The 20,501-nt window shown below is 45.5% G+C and overlaps 1 protein-coding gene across 4 annotated transcripts; it reads left to right on the top strand.

Annotated features, from left to right (window-relative positions):
* Positions 1-1,183: 1,183 nt before the first annotated feature.
* On the top strand, positions 1,184-18,173 carry LOC114768811 (nesprin-2). Of its 4 annotated transcripts, none has more exons than XM_028961106.1 (13): positions 1,184-1,284; positions 7,041-7,195; positions 7,788-7,938; positions 10,323-10,505; positions 10,663-10,800; positions 11,457-11,612; positions 12,238-12,466; positions 12,778-12,869; positions 13,871-13,934; positions 14,225-14,385; positions 15,886-16,056; positions 16,299-16,360; positions 17,185-18,173. In XM_028961106.1, the coding sequence occupies exons 2-13, from the start codon at positions 7,053-7,055 to the stop codon at positions 17,411-17,413; spliced, it is 1,779 nt and encodes a 592-aa protein (XP_028816939.1). In that variant the 5' UTR covers positions 1,184-1,284; positions 7,041-7,052; the 3' UTR covers positions 17,414-18,173. The 4 variants fall into 4 exon arrangements, with proteins under 4 accessions (XP_028816939.1, XP_028816938.1, XP_028816937.1 ...); XM_028961105.1 differs by having other exon boundaries at positions 11,457-11,651; positions 15,889-16,056; XM_028961104.1 differs by having other exon boundaries at positions 11,457-11,651.
* The last annotated feature ends 2,328 nt before the right edge of the window (positions 18,174-20,501 follow it).

Genomic DNA, 20,501 nt, shown 5'->3' with positions numbered 1-20,501 from the left:
GAATTGAGGCTGGCTGACAGATTTTGTCATCTTCAAGCTGTAATTTTAACCTGCACCTTTGTGGCTCGCGGTAATGAAGCCGCTCGGCTCTTTCACTTTTCGGCCTGGCCAGCCATATGCCTCCATTTTTTCAGGTTGGGCCAGTTTGAGAGCCCCTCTTTGCTGCATAATTAAAGTGCAGCGACAGAAAATAAATCCACTCCGATGCATAATTACAGTGTGTTTTGTTCGTAATTAGCAGAGTGCGTAATCCATTCAGACGTGCTCAGTGAGTTATCTCAGAAAAGGACCCTCCCCCCCAGAGTGCACGGGGCCGTTTCAGAAGGAAAAGAGGAGATGTCTCCTACCCTCCTTCCCTCCCATATCAAATGGTCTTCTCAGAATGGACCACAGCATCGCCCCTCCTGTTCCAGAAGAAACTGCCATGCACAGACTATATATATATATGTGTGTGTGTTTTCTTCTAAGGAGGTTATTCCTCCTCCAGGGGTTCTTCCTTTGTTTCACTGTAATCAACAAAGAGGCTCTACAGGGAAGGATGCCTATTAATATGGCACGTGCTGATCCACCATGGCTTTCCAGCTATGGAAAGCAGCATTCCTCCTTATCTCTCGCTGCCTTATTAAAAATGCACGCTAGAGATAGCTGGGTCCACTGGATGACCCATATTTCCTTTTTGGAAGCTCTGATGCTAGCATGTCCCACGTGTTTGGTACGTTTTCGGTGGAGGTGCACAATTCTCGGCGATCTCGTTTGAAGCGCTCTCCTTACGTAACCGGCCTAAAATGTCTTCATTTAAATATGCATGGCAGGGTTCAGAGCCCATCACACTGATAGCAAGTGCATGACACAAGAATGCACTGGCATGTCCTAGATGGGTTTTTAGCAGGTGTTGAAATATGTAAAAGGAAAGAAAGTAGTAATAATGTCTGTACTTTGGTACAACAAAAATGCTCAAAAGTCCACCAGAGATCACAATGATTTATCACAGGAATATAATTATTAGCAGTTATTAACACCGTGCATGTAATGAGTAGGAGGTGTGAAATCCTCAAATGAACATAATTCATTCCGTGTCCAATGCAGGACGTGTCGGGGGGGGGTGGTTTTGTAGGAGGAGCGTGCTGATTGGTCCTCCTGCTGCAGGTGGCTGGAGGTTGGGGGCGTGGCCTAAATCACACCTGGCGCAGGTATGGCTGCCGATCCGCTGCGCTTCTCCGCGGCCCGGCGAGTTTGTGAAGTTGGGCTCGGCGGAAGCAGGAACTCGGCCGCTACACGCACCGCGTAAGTCTTCGCCGACGAGTTTTAGCCGCGGAGCTTCGGGAGGTTCGGGTTCGGAGCGTCTCGGAGGCGTGAAATGACTCCCGAATCAGCGTCGTGTCGGTCTCGAACCCGCAGCTGCTGTGTAGCTAGGAAATATATGCGCACGTGTGTTAAGATGAGTTTCTCTCTCCCAGCCGTCCCATGACCAATATTTGCAGAGTTTCATCACCTCTTCTCCAGCCGAGATGATCGACTCAAGCCAATCTGAACGAACAAGGGAGTTCTGTGGACTCTGCAACTTCTGCTAATCGGTTTAAATGACAACTGGAATTTTGATGCATGTGTGTTCTGTATTTTATTGAGCGTCTTCGATGGTGATATATATTTTTTGCATCCATTAGGAATCGTGTTTAATGACGCCGTTTTAATCAAATTGAAACTGGTTTCCATTCCTGACGTCCAGCGTAGGCTTCGGTCGAACCCTGAACCCGGGCACCAGAGAAACGACACTTGACCCGCGGCCCCCAGGCGAGGGAAATGCGACTCTCGTTTACCTGTGACCGAGCCCGTTTCCCAGCCACATGAGTCCGGTTACGGGATCCGCTGGCTTTGTTTCCAGGATAAAAGATGGGTAGAGTACAGTAGGTCACTAGTGATACTGGCTCGTGTTGCTAAATCACGTTTTACTCACCCGGTTCAGGAGTGTTTAAAGAAAGTAAAAAAAAAAAAAGTCCCGTAGTTATTCCACGTGGCTGGATCAGGCTGAAGATGATCATCTTTATCTGTATCCGAAACGGCGACATGGGAGAATCTTGTTTCAAAGTCACTGGATCGGTACGCCATTCTCAGCCGAATAAACCATTTTAAAAAGATATATATATATATATGGTAAATAAATGAAAAGCAAGAAAGATACAGTCATACACAACATAAGTAGAACATTGGACTTGCACAAAGTCTGAAACGTTGTTACTTAACGTGCTGTAAATAGTTTTTTTCTGGTGTTGTGCTGCAGTAAAGAGGAAGTGCATCGTAAAGTGCATTTAATTTCTCTGCTGCTTAGTGGCGTGGGTTATGGCTGAGTTCTGCCGTTGTGGCGTTTTTATGAGGCCTGCGGATGACAAGGTCCCGTTCGGTGACGTTTCTCTCCGAGGGCTCTGCCTCTGCGTCCTGGGGACAACGGGAAATATTTTTCTCTCTCTTCTCTTGTGCAGCACTGAGTAGGCTGCTATGAATACTTTATTGTCTGTGCTCTATTATTCATCTGGCTTTTGACGCGCCGCTTTGTTTAAGATTTACCAGTTCCTGCCGATAAGACTTTTTTTTTTTTTCCGTAATGTGGTCTGTGGTAGCTGTGCAGACCGCGAAGACCAGCATTTTATTAAAACACTATTTACCGATTCGATGCTGTCATCATCTGCCGTACAGATCCCCACATCCCACAATGTCCCTTCTTTGGGTGCTCATTTGCATAAAAATGGTGTCTGGCATGGCCTGGGAGAATGCGCTCATCCAAAATCCATCTGCACAAGGCTGGACTGGAACGGAGAACATTGGAGAGAAAGGGTGTTGGGACCCTTCCATTCAGATGCCCGTCTCCCTCCCTCCTGAAATAGGAGGCCTGTGTCGGGTAAAAGTAAAGCACATTACTTTGCTCCCGTGTCTGCGGCAGTTTACTGTTCCGGACAGGATGTGCTAGAAGAAAACAAGTCTGTTCCATGGATCTGCTACTGCTGCTCAGTACCAGGTAGCACGGGGTACCTTCAGAGGTTGAGTGCAGTCCAAGCCTCGATGGGTCAGGGCTGGTTTGGTGACAGCAGGGGACGTGTGATAGGGCGGTAGTAGCGTAGTGAACCAGAAGACCCAGGTTCAAGTCCACTTACTACCATTGTTGTCCCTGAGCAAGACACTTAACCCTAAGTTGCTCCAGGGGGGGACTGTCCCTGTAACTACTGGTTGTAAGTCGCTCTGGGTAAGGGCGTCTGGTAAATGCTGCAAAATGCAAATCTTCACTCGAGGGAACCTCGGTGGCATCTGAACCCGCTTCCTCAGCCCCTGATGCCACTACTAGTCCACAACGCCACCTTTTTTTGTGCCGATACCTTCGCCGCATGTTCCCCTGCTCCAGAATTGTCAGAACACAACAGCTAATACGGCACCTGATAAACGAATTCGATTGGATCTGTTGTCTTAACGAGGCTCCATCAAATGGAAAGAACGTGATGAAGGGATTGAATTTTGGAAATCGATCTTTTTGCCCTTCACTCTGTGTGGTGTCCTAGCTGTCTGAAGAACAAGATGCAGCCCAGGCCCAGGTTCACATCAACTCGGTGGCACTCCCATTGTAAAATGGCTCAGAGGGTCACTTGTCCTCCCATGCTCTGCCTTGGACGGCTCAAGCAATGACTTCACACGCTCGAGTGGCCCGAACCCGGAGACCCCCGATGAGGACGCACGCGGCAATTAGCTATTATGGAGAGCAGCAGAGCGCTGGATGGCCGCGCTAGTGTTGATGCGCGCTGTGCCCTGCTGGGCTCCACTGAGCCGCGCTCACTCGCCAGTTCTGGCCCTTTTGTGAAAGACCGACACTGTAAATCCACAGGGGCGGGGCATCGCTGGGCGAGCCACTGTGTCATCATGACACCGGGGTAATTGCGTGCGGGGGAAATGAATGTGGGGATTGTTAATAGTCGCGGGCTGGTCTCCGGCTCCGCCTCTTGCCGCTTTTGGTCAGTCTGTCCGTCCCACTGTCAGGCGCAAGTGAAGGTGAATCACAAAACATTGTTGCCCGTTGGGTGTGGAATGAATCCGGTTTAGTAATCGGAATTGAAAGTGTAATTGGAAAATCGAGAACCTAATGCTCTCGCCCGTTATACTTTTACACTCTTTTGAGAACCAGCTCCACTGAACCAACCGCGGTTAGTACCCATGTGTACTCTTTCATTATCATTCTCACAGATTAAACCTGGCGAGGGAATGATGGGGTTCATTGGTTTGGGGCTATTAAGATGAGAACTTCTGTATGGAGATCACACCGTTCAGGTGTTCCAGAACCCCCGTCGTGAAGCGAGGTGGCCCGTCCCCGGCTTTGAGTCTGCGTGGTGGCTGTGAAGACGCCTGTCCCGCTCTCTGCATCCACGGGGAGAGTCGGGAAGGGGGAGGGGGGCCGTCAGATGTCCCGGTGCTCTCTTCCGCTCTCCATCCGAGGACAGAAAGGAGCGTTTGTTCGCTTTTCCAGCCCTTTTTCACAGCAGGAACAATGAGCGCTGTGAGCTTCTTCAGGGCAGCGAGGGGAGGAGGGCGGAGAAATGGAGGGGTACCGGAGCGTCTCTCGCTCTCTCTGTTTTACCGCCCTGTCGCCGGAAACACGGCGTCCCCATCAGGCGCTTCCAATCCCCTAATGGAGTGACGCCACAGGCAGGAGAGTGTGGTTCTGCGTAAACGCACTCGACACACCCTCAAAAAGAGGCCTTAACCGCCAGGACGTGTCAGGCGCACTCGTATGTGGAGGATAGAGCAGTACGCCCAAGTATTCCAAACTACTTCTGCTTTTAAAGACCGGGGATTATGGAACGCTCCATATCAACGAGTTGCGCTTTAGTGTTTTTCTTTGAGAAGGTTGTTTAGTGGTTGTGTAGATTCTTGGTCCTCTAACCCCACTTGCTAATTGTAAATTGTAGATATAACTAATAAAGTACAACCTACCTTTTCCTTGTAGATTTAAAATTTATTTTTTTTTTTTTTCTTCAGAGGAGGACTGAAGTCTGTCATCAGGCATGTTCACACTCGGACGTTAACTCCAGTTCCCGGACACGGAGTAATTTTTTTTATTTTAATTTTGAGTTATACCACATGACCATAAAGGCCCTAAATTCATTCATTTACCTTTTTTTACAAATAGTTTTTTTTTCTTCCATATCTCCTGACCCATTCTGTTGTCTGCCAACTTTTCCATGAAGGTCCCGCCCCCTCCACTCCCCCACAGCAGCGGCGGACTCATCATACACTGGTAGCCATTCTGGATCAAGCCAGTTGACTTCACGTGGAATTTCCTACCGTTTTTGCATAGTGGTGCACAACAAAACTTTAAATAGCCTTTGTCAAAAAAAAAAATCATCGCCACAGGGCGTTACGATATGAGGCGATGGGTGTGAACCGAGAGGTTTGCATTTCAGGTTCCTTGAGGGCGAAGGCATTGCTTTCTGCGGGGGGGAGGGGAGGAGTTGATAAGGTGTGTGTGTGTTTTTTTTTGGTTTTTCTCACATCTGTGAAGTTTATGAATGGCGCTCATGCAACGCGTGACACCAGAGAGCGCCATTTATTCCCCCGCCCCCCAGGTCTGACCCTGAGCTCACAGAGCCGACAGGCCCGACGCCGCTTTCCATTTTCAACTCCGCTGCCTCTCGAGACTCAGTCCAGCCACCTTAAACGCTCCCTGGAATGATGGAACTGTGGTGGTGAGCGGTGCAGCGTTCAGCCTGCCTTCCTTCCCTTCCCTCTCACTCTCCTGACGCAGACCTGCGCTTGAGGGAACCCTAATCCAAGGAGAGGGAGGTGTGGCAGGACAGGCGAGGATGCAGGGGGCAAGGTTGCAGGTAATTGTGGCTCTCCGCCACTGAGTTAATCGCCCCGGTGTCCGAGGAGATTTTTCCTCCTGTCGGATCGGGGAGGGCGACTGTGCTCATAAATCTCAATCACTGCTACTCTGTTATTCTCTGGGTGGGCTTGTCTCAGGGCAAAGGCCAGAGAAATGCTCTCTCTCTCTCTCTCTCGCTGTGTAAGAACAGAATTAGCAACATCACTTTTGACGGACAGAGGTCATGGCTGCTGCGCCTTTGACCTTCTCGCCGTCACACTTTTCCTTCACCAGATACGTCACCGGTGTATAATAACCCCATCCACCCTTTCCATCTCCCCGCTGAAGCTGGATCATTACTCCTTCAGGCCCGGCGTATAAAGCTGATTAACAGTATGGTGCGTGGCTTCTGAGTATCTGACGTGTAAAGCCAGGCTGAAGCTGCCATGGCAGGTATCGACGTGCTGGAAATTTATTGCGTTGAAACCACATCCAAGCCTCGGAGTGAGAGAAAATCGAGCGGCACTTTTCCAGGCAGCCGGCTTGAACATGAAATCCGTGCGATAATACGGTCCTGGCTCCCTTTATGACCCTCTGTTGCAATGGCGGTGTGTGTGCAGCAGGACCTGTACCCTGGTTCATGAGGCACTTCAGTGTTTATTTCTGAATATTTATCTCATGGCTTTGCAGTGGCCAACCGTGTATAGAGTTTAAAGGAAATTCGAAACAAAAAGTTTCTTGGAAAATAAATCTTGTGCTTTTAAAAAAAAGAAATAAAGCATGACTTGGTGGGCGTGGCAGAGTCGTGGGTGACTCTCACCGAGTTCAGCCGCACCTTCCAGAAGTCTCTAGGCAGACTGCGACTGAGACATCACTGTCATGCTGCGCTGATGTGCTGTTATCAGTGTTTATTTATCATTCATTCACATGCTGCATGTTTAATGCATGCACAGAATATTACCAGTATGAAATATAGAAAAAGTTTATACATTTGAATTCAGTTTTAATTATTTATATTGTATATTGTATAAGTAATTACAGGTCCTGCAGCAACATTTTTTTTAATCATGGAGTTTACATCAATTTGCATAGTTTACTATCATAGATTTCATAGATTTTTATATTTAATCATTTGGTTTTCGTTTGTATGATGTTTGCCTCACCTCGAACCTGACTTGGTTTCACCCTCTTCCCCTATCAGGTAAATACCAGCATGCCTGGGGAGACGGTCGAAAATGGCGTTCACATGCACTGTGCTGCAGGGTTTGGTGAAGAAGATGATGAGAGGAAGACTCGCTCTGTTCCCCTGACCCCTTTCTACCCTCGTGAAACATCAGCACTGGAAGGACCCATGCAGTGAGCGGCTCTTCACTAGAATGGAAATTACAAACACATTTAGCAAACAGCGAAGTGACAACTGTCACTGTCTGCTGACACCAAGCGCTGTAGCCATCACAGATGTCATGGCTGGGAATTCCGAATTTAATTACATGCCCCATGACTGCATTATGGATGTCTTCACTGTTCACTTCCAGTTCCGAATTGGCTGAGGTCGGCGTGGTTGCCAGACTCCTTTTGGTGCTTTTGATTAGCACTGTGGCAACGTGTGAGTAGATGTGCTTACAGTATTGCATCCCTGGTGACATGCTGTGCAAATCAAAAGCAGCAGAGGAGTTTTTGGCAGTGAGTGCAAGAGTAGGTTTTAAAAATGGTTCCTTTTAATTCCTGTACTCTACTTTTAAATTGGGTTTGAAAAAGAGCCATTTTCACAAACTGAATAATTCTGCTTTCTCAACTCAGTTTTGACACTTTACTCTAGACAATGTTCCTAAGTGCGTGTTTAATTATTAAACACGTTATTAGTTAGATTACCTTGGCAACAAGTAACATGGCCATGAGCCATTTTATTAAGTTAACTCTCTCTCATCACCGTCGCTCTATCCTGTAGGCTGGAGAGGCGCTGGATGCTGTGGCATGAGTTCATGAAGGATTATTCCTGTTTGGATGACTGGCTACGGCTGGCGGAAAATTGTGCTGCTTCCCCAAACACCAGTCATGTGCTTTACGTAGCCGCCAGCGAGGAGCTCAAGAAGTTCGAGGTAAACGTAAAATGCCACATGAGGTTTGAGTTTATTGCACTTTGATTTATTTGGTTGCTCCTATCCAAACCCATTGTTGGGAACCCCGAGGCAGTCGCTATGCTTGTTCTGTTTAGTGCTTAACATACTCAGGTGGGTGTTCCACAAAGTACATCTCAGTTCACTGGGTTCACTTAAGCAGAGGTGGAAAAAGTACTGAAAAAAATGTAATTAAGTAAAATATATTTGCAAAAATTCTCTAAGAAACCAAATAAAGTGTCCTGCCCAGCATTACACTGTAAAGCTCTTGTTTAGTTTGAGCAATATAATGCATGGGATAAATGGGTAAAAAGCATATACAGTGCATCCAGAAAGTATTTACAGCCCATCACTTTCTCCACATCTTGTTGCAGCCTTATTCCAAAAATGGATTTAATTTAGTTTTTCTCTCACACAACACCCCCTAATGACAAAGTGAAAAAGTTGACTTGAGGTTTTGGCTAATTTATTGAAAATCAAATAAAAACTGAGAAATCACATTTACATAAGTATTCACAACCTTTGCCATGAAACTCATAATTGACATTGGGTACCTCCTGTTTCCCCTGATCATCCTTGAGATGTTTCTGCAGCTTAATTGGGGTCCATCTGTGGGGAAAAGTTCATTGGACCTGATTTGGAAAGACACACCTGTATATATAAGGTCCCACAGTAGACAGCATGTCAGAGCACAAACCAAGCATGAAGTCAAAGGAATTATCTGTAGACCTCAGAGACAGGATTGTCTCCATGCACACATCTGGGGAAGATTACAAAAAATTACAGGTCCCAAGGACCACAGTGGCCTCCATTTTCCATAAGTGGAAGTTCAAAACCACCAGGACTCTTTGTAGAGTCTAAACTGAGTGATCAGAAGAGAAGGGCCTTATTCATGGACCAAGTACTTGATTGTCACTCTGTCAGAGCTCCAGAGGTCCTCTGTGGACATAGAACCATCTCTGCAGCAATCCACTAATCAGACCTGTATGGTAGAGTGGCCAGACAGAAGCCACTCCTTAGTAAAGGCACATGGCAGCCTGTCTGGAGAACCTGAAGAACTTAAATTCTCTGGTCTGATGAGACAACGATTGATCTCTTTGTTGTGAATGCCAGGCATCACGTTTGGAGGAATCCAGGCACAATCACCAGGCCAATACGATCCCAGCAGTGAAGCATGGTTGGTGGCAGCATCATGCTGTGGGATGTTTTTCAGCCGTAGGAACTGGGAGACTTGTCAGGATAGATGGAAGATGACTGCAGCAATGTACATAGACATCCTGGATGAAAACCTCCAGAGCGCTCTTGAACTTAGACTGGGGTGACTGTTCATCTTTTAGCAGGACAACGACCCTAAATTCAAATTTTGTCACATACACAAACACTGTATGATATGCAGTTAAATGCTAAGCACACAGCCAAGATATCAAAGGAGTTGCTTCAGGACAACTTTGTCCTTAAGTGGCCCAGTCAGAGCCCAGACTTGAATTCAGTTGAACGTCACTGGAGAGATGTTGAAATGGCTGAACCGACACTTTCCATCCAACCTGATGGAGCTTGAGAGGTGCTACAAAGAGAAATGGGGGGAAATGGCCAAGGGTAGGTGTCTTAAGCTTGTGGCATCATATTCTGGGACCTCATATTCTGAGCAAAGCACCGTCCCCACACACTGCTCCCCGGACGCCTGTCATGGCTGCCCACTGCTCACCAAGGGTGATTGTTAGAAGCAGAGGACACGTTTTGTTGCGTCACCATGTGCTGTGCTGCAGTCTTTCACAATGACAATCACTTCACTTTCAAAGACTTGAGGCTGTAATTGCGGACAAGTGTATTGACAAAATATTGAGCAAAGGCTGTGAATACTTACATACATGGGATCTTAGTTTTCTCTTTTTATATATATATATATATATATAAAGTCATTATTTTTTTGGCTTGTAATTGACTAACTGTATTTGACCCAGCACTTGTTTCATAGTGATTCACTTCTATCCCGAGTAAATGTAATTTGTTTCTTTCCACCTCTGTTCCTAACCTATAAGAATTTTACCTCTCAATGAACCCAACCCAGTGTTCCACAGCTGTGAACTAGAAACAAGATAGACAAATGTGTACATGAAGGCTAGCTGATCACTTTAGTTTAGGTAGTTACACTACCTCATATGTTTTCTGTGGCTTGTTTTGCATATTTTGGGGTTCGTGTCAACGGCACCATCTCATGAATATTGCCAGGGCTTCATTTGGCACTGAAGTTGATGTTCAAAACTGCAAAATACTTGAGTAGTTCAGGTCCTCCACATTGGATCCAACCCCCCTTCTGATCACAGGATGGGTCGTTCCCTCCGTCCCCTTTCCTGTTTGTTTCCCAGACCCTGCAGACCGATGCAAGGGGACATCTGTCCCAGCTCGACTCTCTGGTCAGAAGGAACAGGTCTCTGGTCCCCCTCTTTACAGGGGCTATGAGATCACGGCTAGTTGCCATGACCCGGAACTGCAGCCAGCGCTGGGACTGTTTGATGGCCACCATAGAGAGCGTGTGCCGTCGGCTTAAGGTATAAAATAGGTTTTTAATCCTTGTGGTGTTCACAAGTTCACAATCATGCGCTTTTATCCACACGTCCTTCACCCCCCCAAAAAAACCCCAACCATTCTCCTCCTGTTCTTCTCTCTTTTCCTCGCTTCTCTCCTCCTCTGCGGTGTGCCGCCCAGCACTTTGTGTCCCAGTGGGAGGACTTTGACAGGCGGAGGGAGGAGATGTCCGTCTGGCTGGCTGACATGGACCTCAGGCTTACCGAGGTGGAGCATTTTTCTGGCAGCGACACGGGGGCTAAGATGCGTCAGCTGCAGGTACCAGACACCAGGTTCTGTGCCAGCCTCTCTGTTCATCTGTCTTCAGGCATATGGGTTCTTATCAGTCACCATGGGTCATTCTGGGTCCAGTGTCCATTAAGAACACTTTGTTGATGGACATTAAATGATGGACATTAAAAAGTTATTAATCTATGTTTACATCATTATCTACAGTATGTTTTATAGCTTCATATAGACCTCCAGCAAAAAATACAGCTGTAAGTTTCTGACTATTTTATTACAGTCATAAACCAGCCCTATTTCATAAGAGTGCAGCTTTTAAATAATGAATAATCAGGCAAAAGGCTCTTTCTTTTTGGGGTCTTGTATGTGAGTCAACCTACAGGTTAATGCATCTAGAACGTCTGACTCAAGTACTTCTACACTTATTTCCTGAATACATTAATCATACTTGAATCACTTGTTAGCATAGAATTACAAATAGCATTCGGTTTTACAAAAAAGCTCAGCATGGGTTTCCAGGATCTTGTTTCTGCATGTCAGAGCCCAATAATAAATGCATCTTTCTAATGTGAAAGACCTACAAACCAATATTACTTTATTCTTATTTCTTTGCGTGTGGTCTTTAAGCCTGATTTTTCCATAGATGTCTGTGCTTGAATGTTTTGTGTTCCCCTCTGTTCGTGTGTAAGAGCTTCCAGAAGGCTGTGTGTGACAGCGCGGGCCGACTGAACGCGCTGCTGGAGCAGGGAGAGGCGCTGATCCAGCGCAGCGAGCCGGCCGATGCCCAGAAGGTCGAGACGCAACTGCAGGAGCTGCTTCTGTGCTGTGCACACGTGTTTGAGGGGGTGGGACGTCTGCACACACGCCTGCTGAGCATGAGATTGGTACAGTATATACACGTAGTGTCTAAGGCGTTTGTCAGACCCCCTTATCATGGGCAACTTACCATCAGTAGTTACAGGGACAGTCCCCCTGGAGTCACTCAGGGCTAAGCGTCTTGTTCGACACAATGGTACTAAGTGGGGCTTGAACATGTGACTTTGTGGTCTTGTGGTTCGTAGGTAAGTGTTACCCACTAGGCTACTGCCAGACTAAACGTTCTCCCGATGCCACGTCTGACCATCTCTGTTAACATCTCCAAATTGCCTGGGCTCCTCGAGCCGTTCCCTGGGGAGTTCGAGGAAGATTGAAGGCTGAAAGGGAAGGGGTTACGTAGGGACCTGTTGCTCTCATCTGCCTAGCTTTTCTCCAACAGGAGCCATGATAAAGTGAAATAGTCGTGTTGGAGTACAAATTTCAGACCACATTTGGGCACAGTGCCAAAATGTCACACTGTTAATACAAATGTGTTTTTACAAGAGAAATAAAGCAATTTTTAATGAAATGTAATTTATTTAGCTCATGTATTTTAACAGACATTTTTGACATTGACTTGAGTATGTTGAATGTCTCGTCCTTGTCTCATGACAGGTCTTTGAGGAGGACTGGATCTTGCCAACCTTCCCTGACTCTGGCTGTCCGTCGGAGACCCCCCTCCCAGAGGACGAGGGGGTTTTTGATGGGACCTGCACACATGATGAGCAGAGCCTCCTCAGTACATCTGCTGCCGACCACCAGCTGCTGGAATGGGACCCCTCCGTAGACATAGGTGGCTCGACTCGTGACGACGCGGACTCTTCTTACTACAGCGCGGCTGCAGGTCATACTGATCCACGCAAATTTAGCCAAAAACCGATTTTATATATCTAAAAATAAAGCTGGTGGGGAACATGCACAGGATCAGGGTTTTTTTTTTTGTGTGTGTGTTTGGGGGGGGGCGGCTTGCTGAACTGTGCACATGACCAGACCCAGCGTTTAGTGCTAATGAGGCATGGCCAGTGTGTTTCTGTGGCCCATGCTGAATGAGTAAATAAACCCGGAAGATTGTCCCATAGGGCCGGAGCGGCTGGGTGCGGGGTAATTACCATGCCTCTCTAGTGTCAGGTGACGCTTGTTTGTGTCATTCCACAGGTGCGTGTCAGCCAGAGGAGCCAGCGAGGAAAAAAAGTCACCTGACCCCAGCTGAGTCGCGAGTGCAAAACACAAGCAGCCCTGCGGAGACGGTGCGAAACCACTTCAAATTCATTGCAACATTTTAGTCACTGTGAACTTTTGTGCTTGCGTTTTTTTCGGCATTGTATTACATTACACCCAATTAATAAACATAGATGCCACTCTTTTAATCACCATGCTTAATTACACTTTCTGAAGTCCCTGTTTCAAAGGTGCAAGGCGGTAAAGCTACAGAAGGTAAAATTTATTCCTGGTTAAAGGTGATCATAAAGGTGATTTTGCCACAGAACTAAATGGGGAAAAAAAAAAAAAAAAAAAATGAGTAAAAGCTAGTCTTCTGTTGTAGAATCAGGTGAGTTGTACAAAATTCTGATAAGGCTACTTAGCGCCACTCTTAACAAGCTGAGGAGACTCATCCCCATCTGATCACTACAACTCCCAACAGGCAACAATGGGCTGAAAACTCCAGCAGCTCCGTCAAGAGGCCGTTCTATTGTGCACACTGAAGGCTATTGTGGTGCAAGTCAAAGACATTTGAATAATGTAGTGGTAATGTACGTTGACATAAAATATGTGCATATATTTCTGGCAAGCAACAAATGGCCAATTGAAATGCTAAATGGCTGTAGCGTGCCGGGAATTCTGATTATCGCAGCAGAGCTTATATAGCGCTATGTACCGTATCAGTACCTCAGATAAACATACATTCATGTGTGGTCATGTTTGTAGTTCAGGGTTCCACGTCCTCAGGTATCAGGCTTGGATGAAGGCGATCTGAATGTCACACAAAAAAAAAATCTATATCCACACAGTGTGATTTTATTTATTTTATTCTGTATCACAGTACAGGTTTATACGATGTCTCTTCCTCACCTGCATTCAGACCCCCAGACATTAATGCCCTGGGAGCTGTACTGGAGCTGTTGTGATTAGCATTAAAGTGAAGGCAGATGCCTCCGGGGACTTGTCTTTTGCTGCTGCTGTTGTGTGTGTGTATGCTGGGTTGAGAGGGAGAGAATGAAGGCTCTGTTGTGTTGCTCTCATTCTGCAGGGCAGCAGGAGCAGATGTGAACTTTGGGCTTCAGATGCACTTTCCTCTCACCCTCCAGCGTCAGGTGAGCGTCACTTTCTGGTCCTGTGACCTATGGATGATTCAGCTTTTTCCCATAATGCCTTTCAGTTTACACCAATGTTAAAACAGCAGTCTTCCATAAAATATATTGGCAAACAAAATGAATTCTCCCGTTCACTGTTCCTTTACTACTGAGAGGGCCAGTCTCACCTCCATATTATTGTCAGTCTTTGAAAAGACCTTCAGCAACCCTCCACTCTAGATTAAAATAGTTACCATGGATGTGGATTGAAAAAGTAATGAACAAGCCATGATCATGAGATGTGTTTCCAGGAACTGAACCCTGCCGCAGTGAACATCTTGCTCCGTGGAAGAGTTCCACTCCCAAGGAGCGTTGCCCTGAACCTGTGACCTTTGACCCAGAACGCATCAGTGCCTGGCTGGGCCAGACACATCAGCATGCTTCAGCATCACGGTCCACAGCAGTACCTCAGGTATGCCTTTACTAGTCTAGTAGTATTTTCACAGCCAGAAGATTTCAGTCATTTTATAACCAAAGTTAAAGCAAAGAGTATCGATGTTGATAGACAAATCTGGTGCATCAGCAAACATCACAAATGCAATATCTTCTAGACATCCCAGGAGCATAGCCACTACCAAACCAAACAGGCAGATAGGGTATTAGCACTTTATTCAGTAATTCTGATTGTTGAATCTAAGAAAACTATTAAAGAGAAGAGTTGTAGAGGCTAAACTAGTCTCTGCGACCATTAGTGAATGCTCCTCATGCACAGTCTTATAGTCTTATATAACATCAGGAAAATACCCCCAACATGCAAAGGTAGAAATGTATAATGCAAGTTCATAACCACAAGGTTTATAGCTGTGGCTACAGAGTATATGCGGAGGGGATCTCGATGTCCGATGAAGCCTGTGACTGTAAAACCATGAGAATAAAGAGGGGAAGATTGAAGGAAGAAGGATGTGAGGAAGGAGAATCTGTCTTTTGTGGGAAGTAAACTCTTTCATTTATTTATTTGCATTTGTGGTGCTGCGGCCCAGCGTGGTTAAAATGTTCTTGTCAAAAGATTTTGGTAAAGGCCACCACAATGCCACAGATTTATACTGTTTGCTTCAGTTGTCTTCTGCCTGAAAAGTGGGCAATCGTGAGATGCCCAATCCAGTATGTGCACATTATACCAAAGACTCCGAACAAGGTTGTTCATGTGCTTCAGGGCAGAATGCTGACTTTGTGCACAGGGGAGATATGTGTGGTAAATTGGGCCCAATTGCATTAGGGAGAAGCACAGGACCTCAGAGTCATGTGAGCAGCCCCCCATCCCCCGTTTACAACCACCACGCCGAATGTAGAACGAAGATAATGTCGTGCCTCACTTGGCCAGTAAACAAATCGAGGATGCGCCGTAAAAACTGCATTTTGTGTCCGTAAACAGGAATGTTATGTTCTTGTATTACGTGGTGAATCTGTGCGAGGTGAAGAGTAGTGTACAGGGTTGATATGGCCATGCTGAAGAACCAAAGCCTAGAAAACCTTGCTGAGGAGAGGGAAAAGATTTCCATTTTAAAAAGGCTCTTGTAATTTCTCATCGCTTCATGGCTAATTGGCAGCTTTACATGCAGTGGGGAAGTGTGTGTGTGTGTGTGGTGGGGGGAGTGGAATGGGTGCTAACTGGCTCTTTAGTGCCTGCTGCAACTGTGGTCTGATTCGTAAAGCAATAGAGCGATTGGGTGGGCAGACAATCACAGACAAGCAAGACTGATCACTCGCTCTCTGGGGTGACTGTGTGTGTGTGTGTGTGTGTGTGTGTGTGTGTGTGAGGGACAGGGAGAGAGAGAACTGGAGCAGTCCCAGACCTTATTAGTTAATGGATTTCTCTTGATTCACAATTACCCTTTGCTACATGAAGATGCTGTCACATGCAGTAAAAGCTGCTCTGTGTGTGTGTGTGTGTGTGTGTGTGTGCTCACCGCAGCAGTACAGCCCCTCTGGTGAGAGGGACAAGTGGCCATCTGATGTCTGCTCTCAAAGACACGCTTGTCACCCACACAGGGGGGAGATATGTGCCACCCCCCACCCTACCTGGTCACGTGGTGCCCAACTCCGATCCAGTTGGACGCATCATGCGCGCCACTCTGGAGAGAAGGTATTCATGACCACAGCTCCTCCTTCCCCTTTCAGATGTATGCGAACACACAGTATCTAGTCAGCAGATTTTGATTAACCATGTAATGGTTAATTTAACTGTAATTTTTATACATGCCAGCCTACGAACACCACTGTGCACAAAGAAACAAAATGAAATGGAAATCCAGTTAGAAAAGGATGGTGAAATTTTATTAGGTTTCCTGTTGATTTTGTCCAACCCTTAAGTTCCTCTGTTTTCAGTGCCTGGGTGAAGGTCATGGGAACACCGATAAAGGCGAGGCCAGCATCTGCATTAACCCCTGGTGAGAAATGGCCGAGGCCAGCCGACCTTATTAAACGTTAGATCAATACGTGATGTTTGTTCTTACCTGCTATCATAGGTACACAGCTCTTTCACCTTTTACTAAATTACCTTTTCCTATTTGGAGCCCTGAAAAGGTGTGGATTGATTTTACCCCCTCCCCTTCTGGTTTTATGGCCTTAGATTACATTAGGTCATGCAGTTAGGAAAATGGCTACTTTTTCTCCAGAAATTAATCCAGAAGTAAGGAATTGGTAATTAATGACTGTGAAATATTCCTTAAAATCAGATCAGCTACAAAACATAACTCGGTAGGTCAGTTAAATACTTCCTGTGTGAAAGTGAAGGAAGTCCTCTGGATGAGCAGTTGGTACAAGGGGACCTCAGTGGCACCTTGGTGGTTCGGGATTTGAACCAGCAACCTTCAGATTCTCCCCCACACCATCACTGCACCACTCTATGTATTTTTGGGCTTCAGTCATCTGCTAAATCATCTCTTGGTGATTTACTACGCAGTATGTCAATATATGATTCACTGCTTTTTGAAGGCTTATATAATAGAGGTTTTGAAATTAGTCTGCAGTTTGTTTTAACCTTCGTCTGGATATTCAGCGGTGGGCCTCCTAATTCCATTTGTTAATTAATGTAAATGTATCTGCACTTTGTCAGTGTTTTGTACGTCCACAAATTGGAAAAATTTAATGCATTTTACCAAACGTGGTTGAGATTTAACACACGCACACTTTAAAATGTCACATAAAGAGTTTTTGTTGAGCATTACTGTGTTAACCGGTCAGCTCTTTTGTGTTCCGGTTTATTCTACAGCTCCCCCTGTTGGCCGGAGGACCCTCCAACGAGGAGATCTCCATGGCCTGTGAGGATGAGGGAGTTCCTTAGAGCTTCAGTCCTGTTGTCCATCTTGCTAGCTCTCCTGATGGCGCTGCTGGCCTGGCCGCCCGCAGGGAACCCTGAGGTGCAGTGTCACCGTGCTAATGCTTTAGCCCGCTCCTTCCACCTGGTGCTGCACTACGTCAATGGTCCACCACCCACGTAAGGCTGTCTGCACTTGGCACTGCCAAATATAGTGCCGTGTGTGGAACGCACATAGGTTATTCAATCCATGGATGTCAAGGGTCCTCATGATATGGAAATATTATTTAGATGTTGAATTGTAGTGCACTGTCAGCTATAAAGCATCTCTGAGCTGTTCAGATCTTGTAAAAGAAAATTATTGGCTCAATGTTTGTAGGTTTACGTTACCTCATTTTTAAAATTAATTAAAGACATGAACTTGAAAATTGGCAGAATATTTTGTCTTGTCAGGTCATGCATACCCTTTTGAGATCTGTATGTATTTATGCATGGTTGAATGTTATTTATTTCTTTTGTTGTAATCTGGATTGTCATTTCATATAATGAATGTGTCTTGCGAATGTACATGTGCAAGTGAGCAGTTTTCTGTCAATTTTTTCCCATACAAGCCACTGTAGACCTGATTTTGACAACCCTGCTATTGACAAATGTGATCATGCATTGTTGTGTATTTTAAAGACTGAAAAAGTATTGATTTGTAATAAATATTCAATTAATTTGCTGCAGTGCCAAAGCAGCTTAAAGGGGCAAAAAGTTTGAATGATATCTGGGAGCTAACATTAATTTATAGCCAATATCAAATGTTTTATAGTAAAATGCTCCAGGAACTGGTGTCCTTTGTATTCATAAATGGAGGTTGTTAGAAATTAAGTGTAAGAGTGTGTGTGTGTGTATATATATATATATTACTTGCATATGTCTTAAATAAAAGCAATAATGTGCATATTTTTGTGATTTGTCTATGTACACTGAAAAGGAACACACACTAAAAAATGTCCATAGTGGGCTTTTCTGGTCCTCAGAAGCTTTTTTTACAATGATAATTAAACTTATAGAGACTATGTTTACATTCTGGTTACCAATGTATACTGTGAGTTGAGCTTTGTCCTATTATAACAAGTTACAATTTTAAAATACATTTTAACCTCTATCTATACAATGCTGTGTGTGTAAGAGAGAGAGAATATAGTAACAAGTAGAATGCGAGTGGAGCATGTGACTGATCGACACCCCATCCACGTCCCTTGCTGCCATGCCTATCTGGGTTAGTGGGCACAGTCAAAGAGGGTTTTGTGTTCGCCTCTTGGGAAAAATGTGGAAAATTTTGTTCAAGAATGTTTCAAATTCAATTCTCAGTGATGTCAGCCTGAGGAATTTCTCAGTGGCCCTTTCAACCCATCCAGTAAAAGTGAAGCCAACAACTCCAGAATGTAAGCCGCTTGGGGTTTTGACACTGACTTCAACCCTGTTTCATACAATCCCAGCTGTAGCTCATGACCACATGGTCATGACAGTTTTAGACAAGTGAAGGATTCTCTGCTGTAGCGGTGGTCCGCTGGACTTCTTGGAGAAAAAGAACCAACCACATTTTTGAAGAAAAAGCCCACGGCTGGGTTCTGTGAGAACAGTGGTTCTTACAAACTTCTTTTTTTGCTGGTGTGTCAAACATTGCGTTGTGGGAAACCCCTAGCAGGTGCCCAGACATTATTCTGGCCATGATGGCAACAGAGGCAATGGTTTTTTGCAACAAGGTCAAACCCCAGGTCTCCTTCTCCTCTAAGAAAAACGGCAAGCGTCGATATTTGCCAGAGGTCTGAGCTCTTGGAACTCTTCCGCTTTAAGCATGGAAGCTTTCCATCTCTTAGGTTCTAATCTGTGGTTGTGTCTGTTGGCCTTCAAACCAAATGTGACTGGATATGGTAATCTGACAGCATATTGACTGCTGCTGAAGCCAGGCGGGTCTTTAATTAGTCTGGGAGAAGCTTGTTTATGGAATTGGATACTACAGATGCCACTGAGACTAATCTGCCCACTGGCTGTATTGATCCCAAATGCAAATTTGCCCCCCCCGTGGAAGTTAAAAGAAGACTGACTCAATGCTTCAGTATGGGACTTTTGGAAGTGGACTTATTGACCTGTTCGTGTTCGGTAGGCACAAAAAGACCACTGGTTCTCTTTTCTTGTTTTTTGAAGCATATTTCTCCAGTCAGTGCCTGTGAAGGTTCATGGGTAAAATCTTCAGTGACCTTTGCTATGTAGACCACTGAGATTTCTGATATTTTAGGCACTTTGCTTTTCAATTTGACATTTACATTTTACATTTATGGCATTTATCAGAGGCCCTTATCCAGAGCGACTTACAATCAGTAGTTACAGGGACAGTCCCCCTGGAGACACTCAGGGTTAAGTGTCTTTGCTCAGGGACACAATGGTAGTAAGCGGGTTTTGAACCTAGGCTTGTGTTTTACCCACTAGGCTACCCAGACATAAACGTACAATTCAGTGAACTCTAGATCACTAGATAATTTGCCATGCAAAAACTGTTTGATGGCCTTATTCCTCTTTTCTCTGTGTTTTTGGACCTGGCGGTATCTTCAAGATGACACTGTGCACTGCAAACATTTATTTTTAAATGTATACGACAATAGTCATGCCAGCTTCATAATGGATTTCGTCATTGTTGCTGAACAATGGTGCAATATTCTAATTTTCCTGCTTCCCTATTTTAATATTTATTACTTTTTATACAGTGAAAAAGACCAAGTTATTTGAAGGTACCTGTGCAATGCGTGGATTATTATGGACGAGAATGCCTTTGTCTGTCTTCCCTGTGGCTTCGTCCCGAAGGAACACGTTTTTCCTGTGGTTGCCCCGGACGGACCATTTGCATGACGAATCCTTCTTTGCATGGCTGAGTCATGTGTTTGTTTATGCGTATGGCTGACCTTCCATGTCCCCATCTGCACGGAGTGGAGTTGTCAGTGTTGGAGGCTACATGTTGGGTTAGAAGTCCTCTTGGCTGGGTATCAGGCGGCCCTCTCATCCAGCTTTACGGCCGGAAACTGCGCGGCTAATGAAAATGCCATGAGCGGGAGCCAAAGTCATTTGTTTACCTGGAAGCATCATTCATTGCTGTTGTTTTGTTTACTGACTGCCCGCCTTAGCAAGGCGGATTCTCAGCCTGCTCCGGGCGAAGCCACTCGGCCTCACCGTCCCGGTCACCTACTTATTAATTCCCCTGATCTCACTACTAATGGGCGAGTGAAGGC

Source organism: Denticeps clupeoides, chromosome 19 (assembly GCF_900700375.1).
Source record: "Denticeps clupeoides chromosome 19, fDenClu1.1, whole genome shotgun sequence".
Classification (NCBI taxonomy): domain Eukaryota; kingdom Metazoa; phylum Chordata; class Actinopteri; order Clupeiformes; family Denticipitidae; genus Denticeps; species Denticeps clupeoides.
This window is presented reverse-complemented; position numbering and strand designations above follow the sequence as displayed.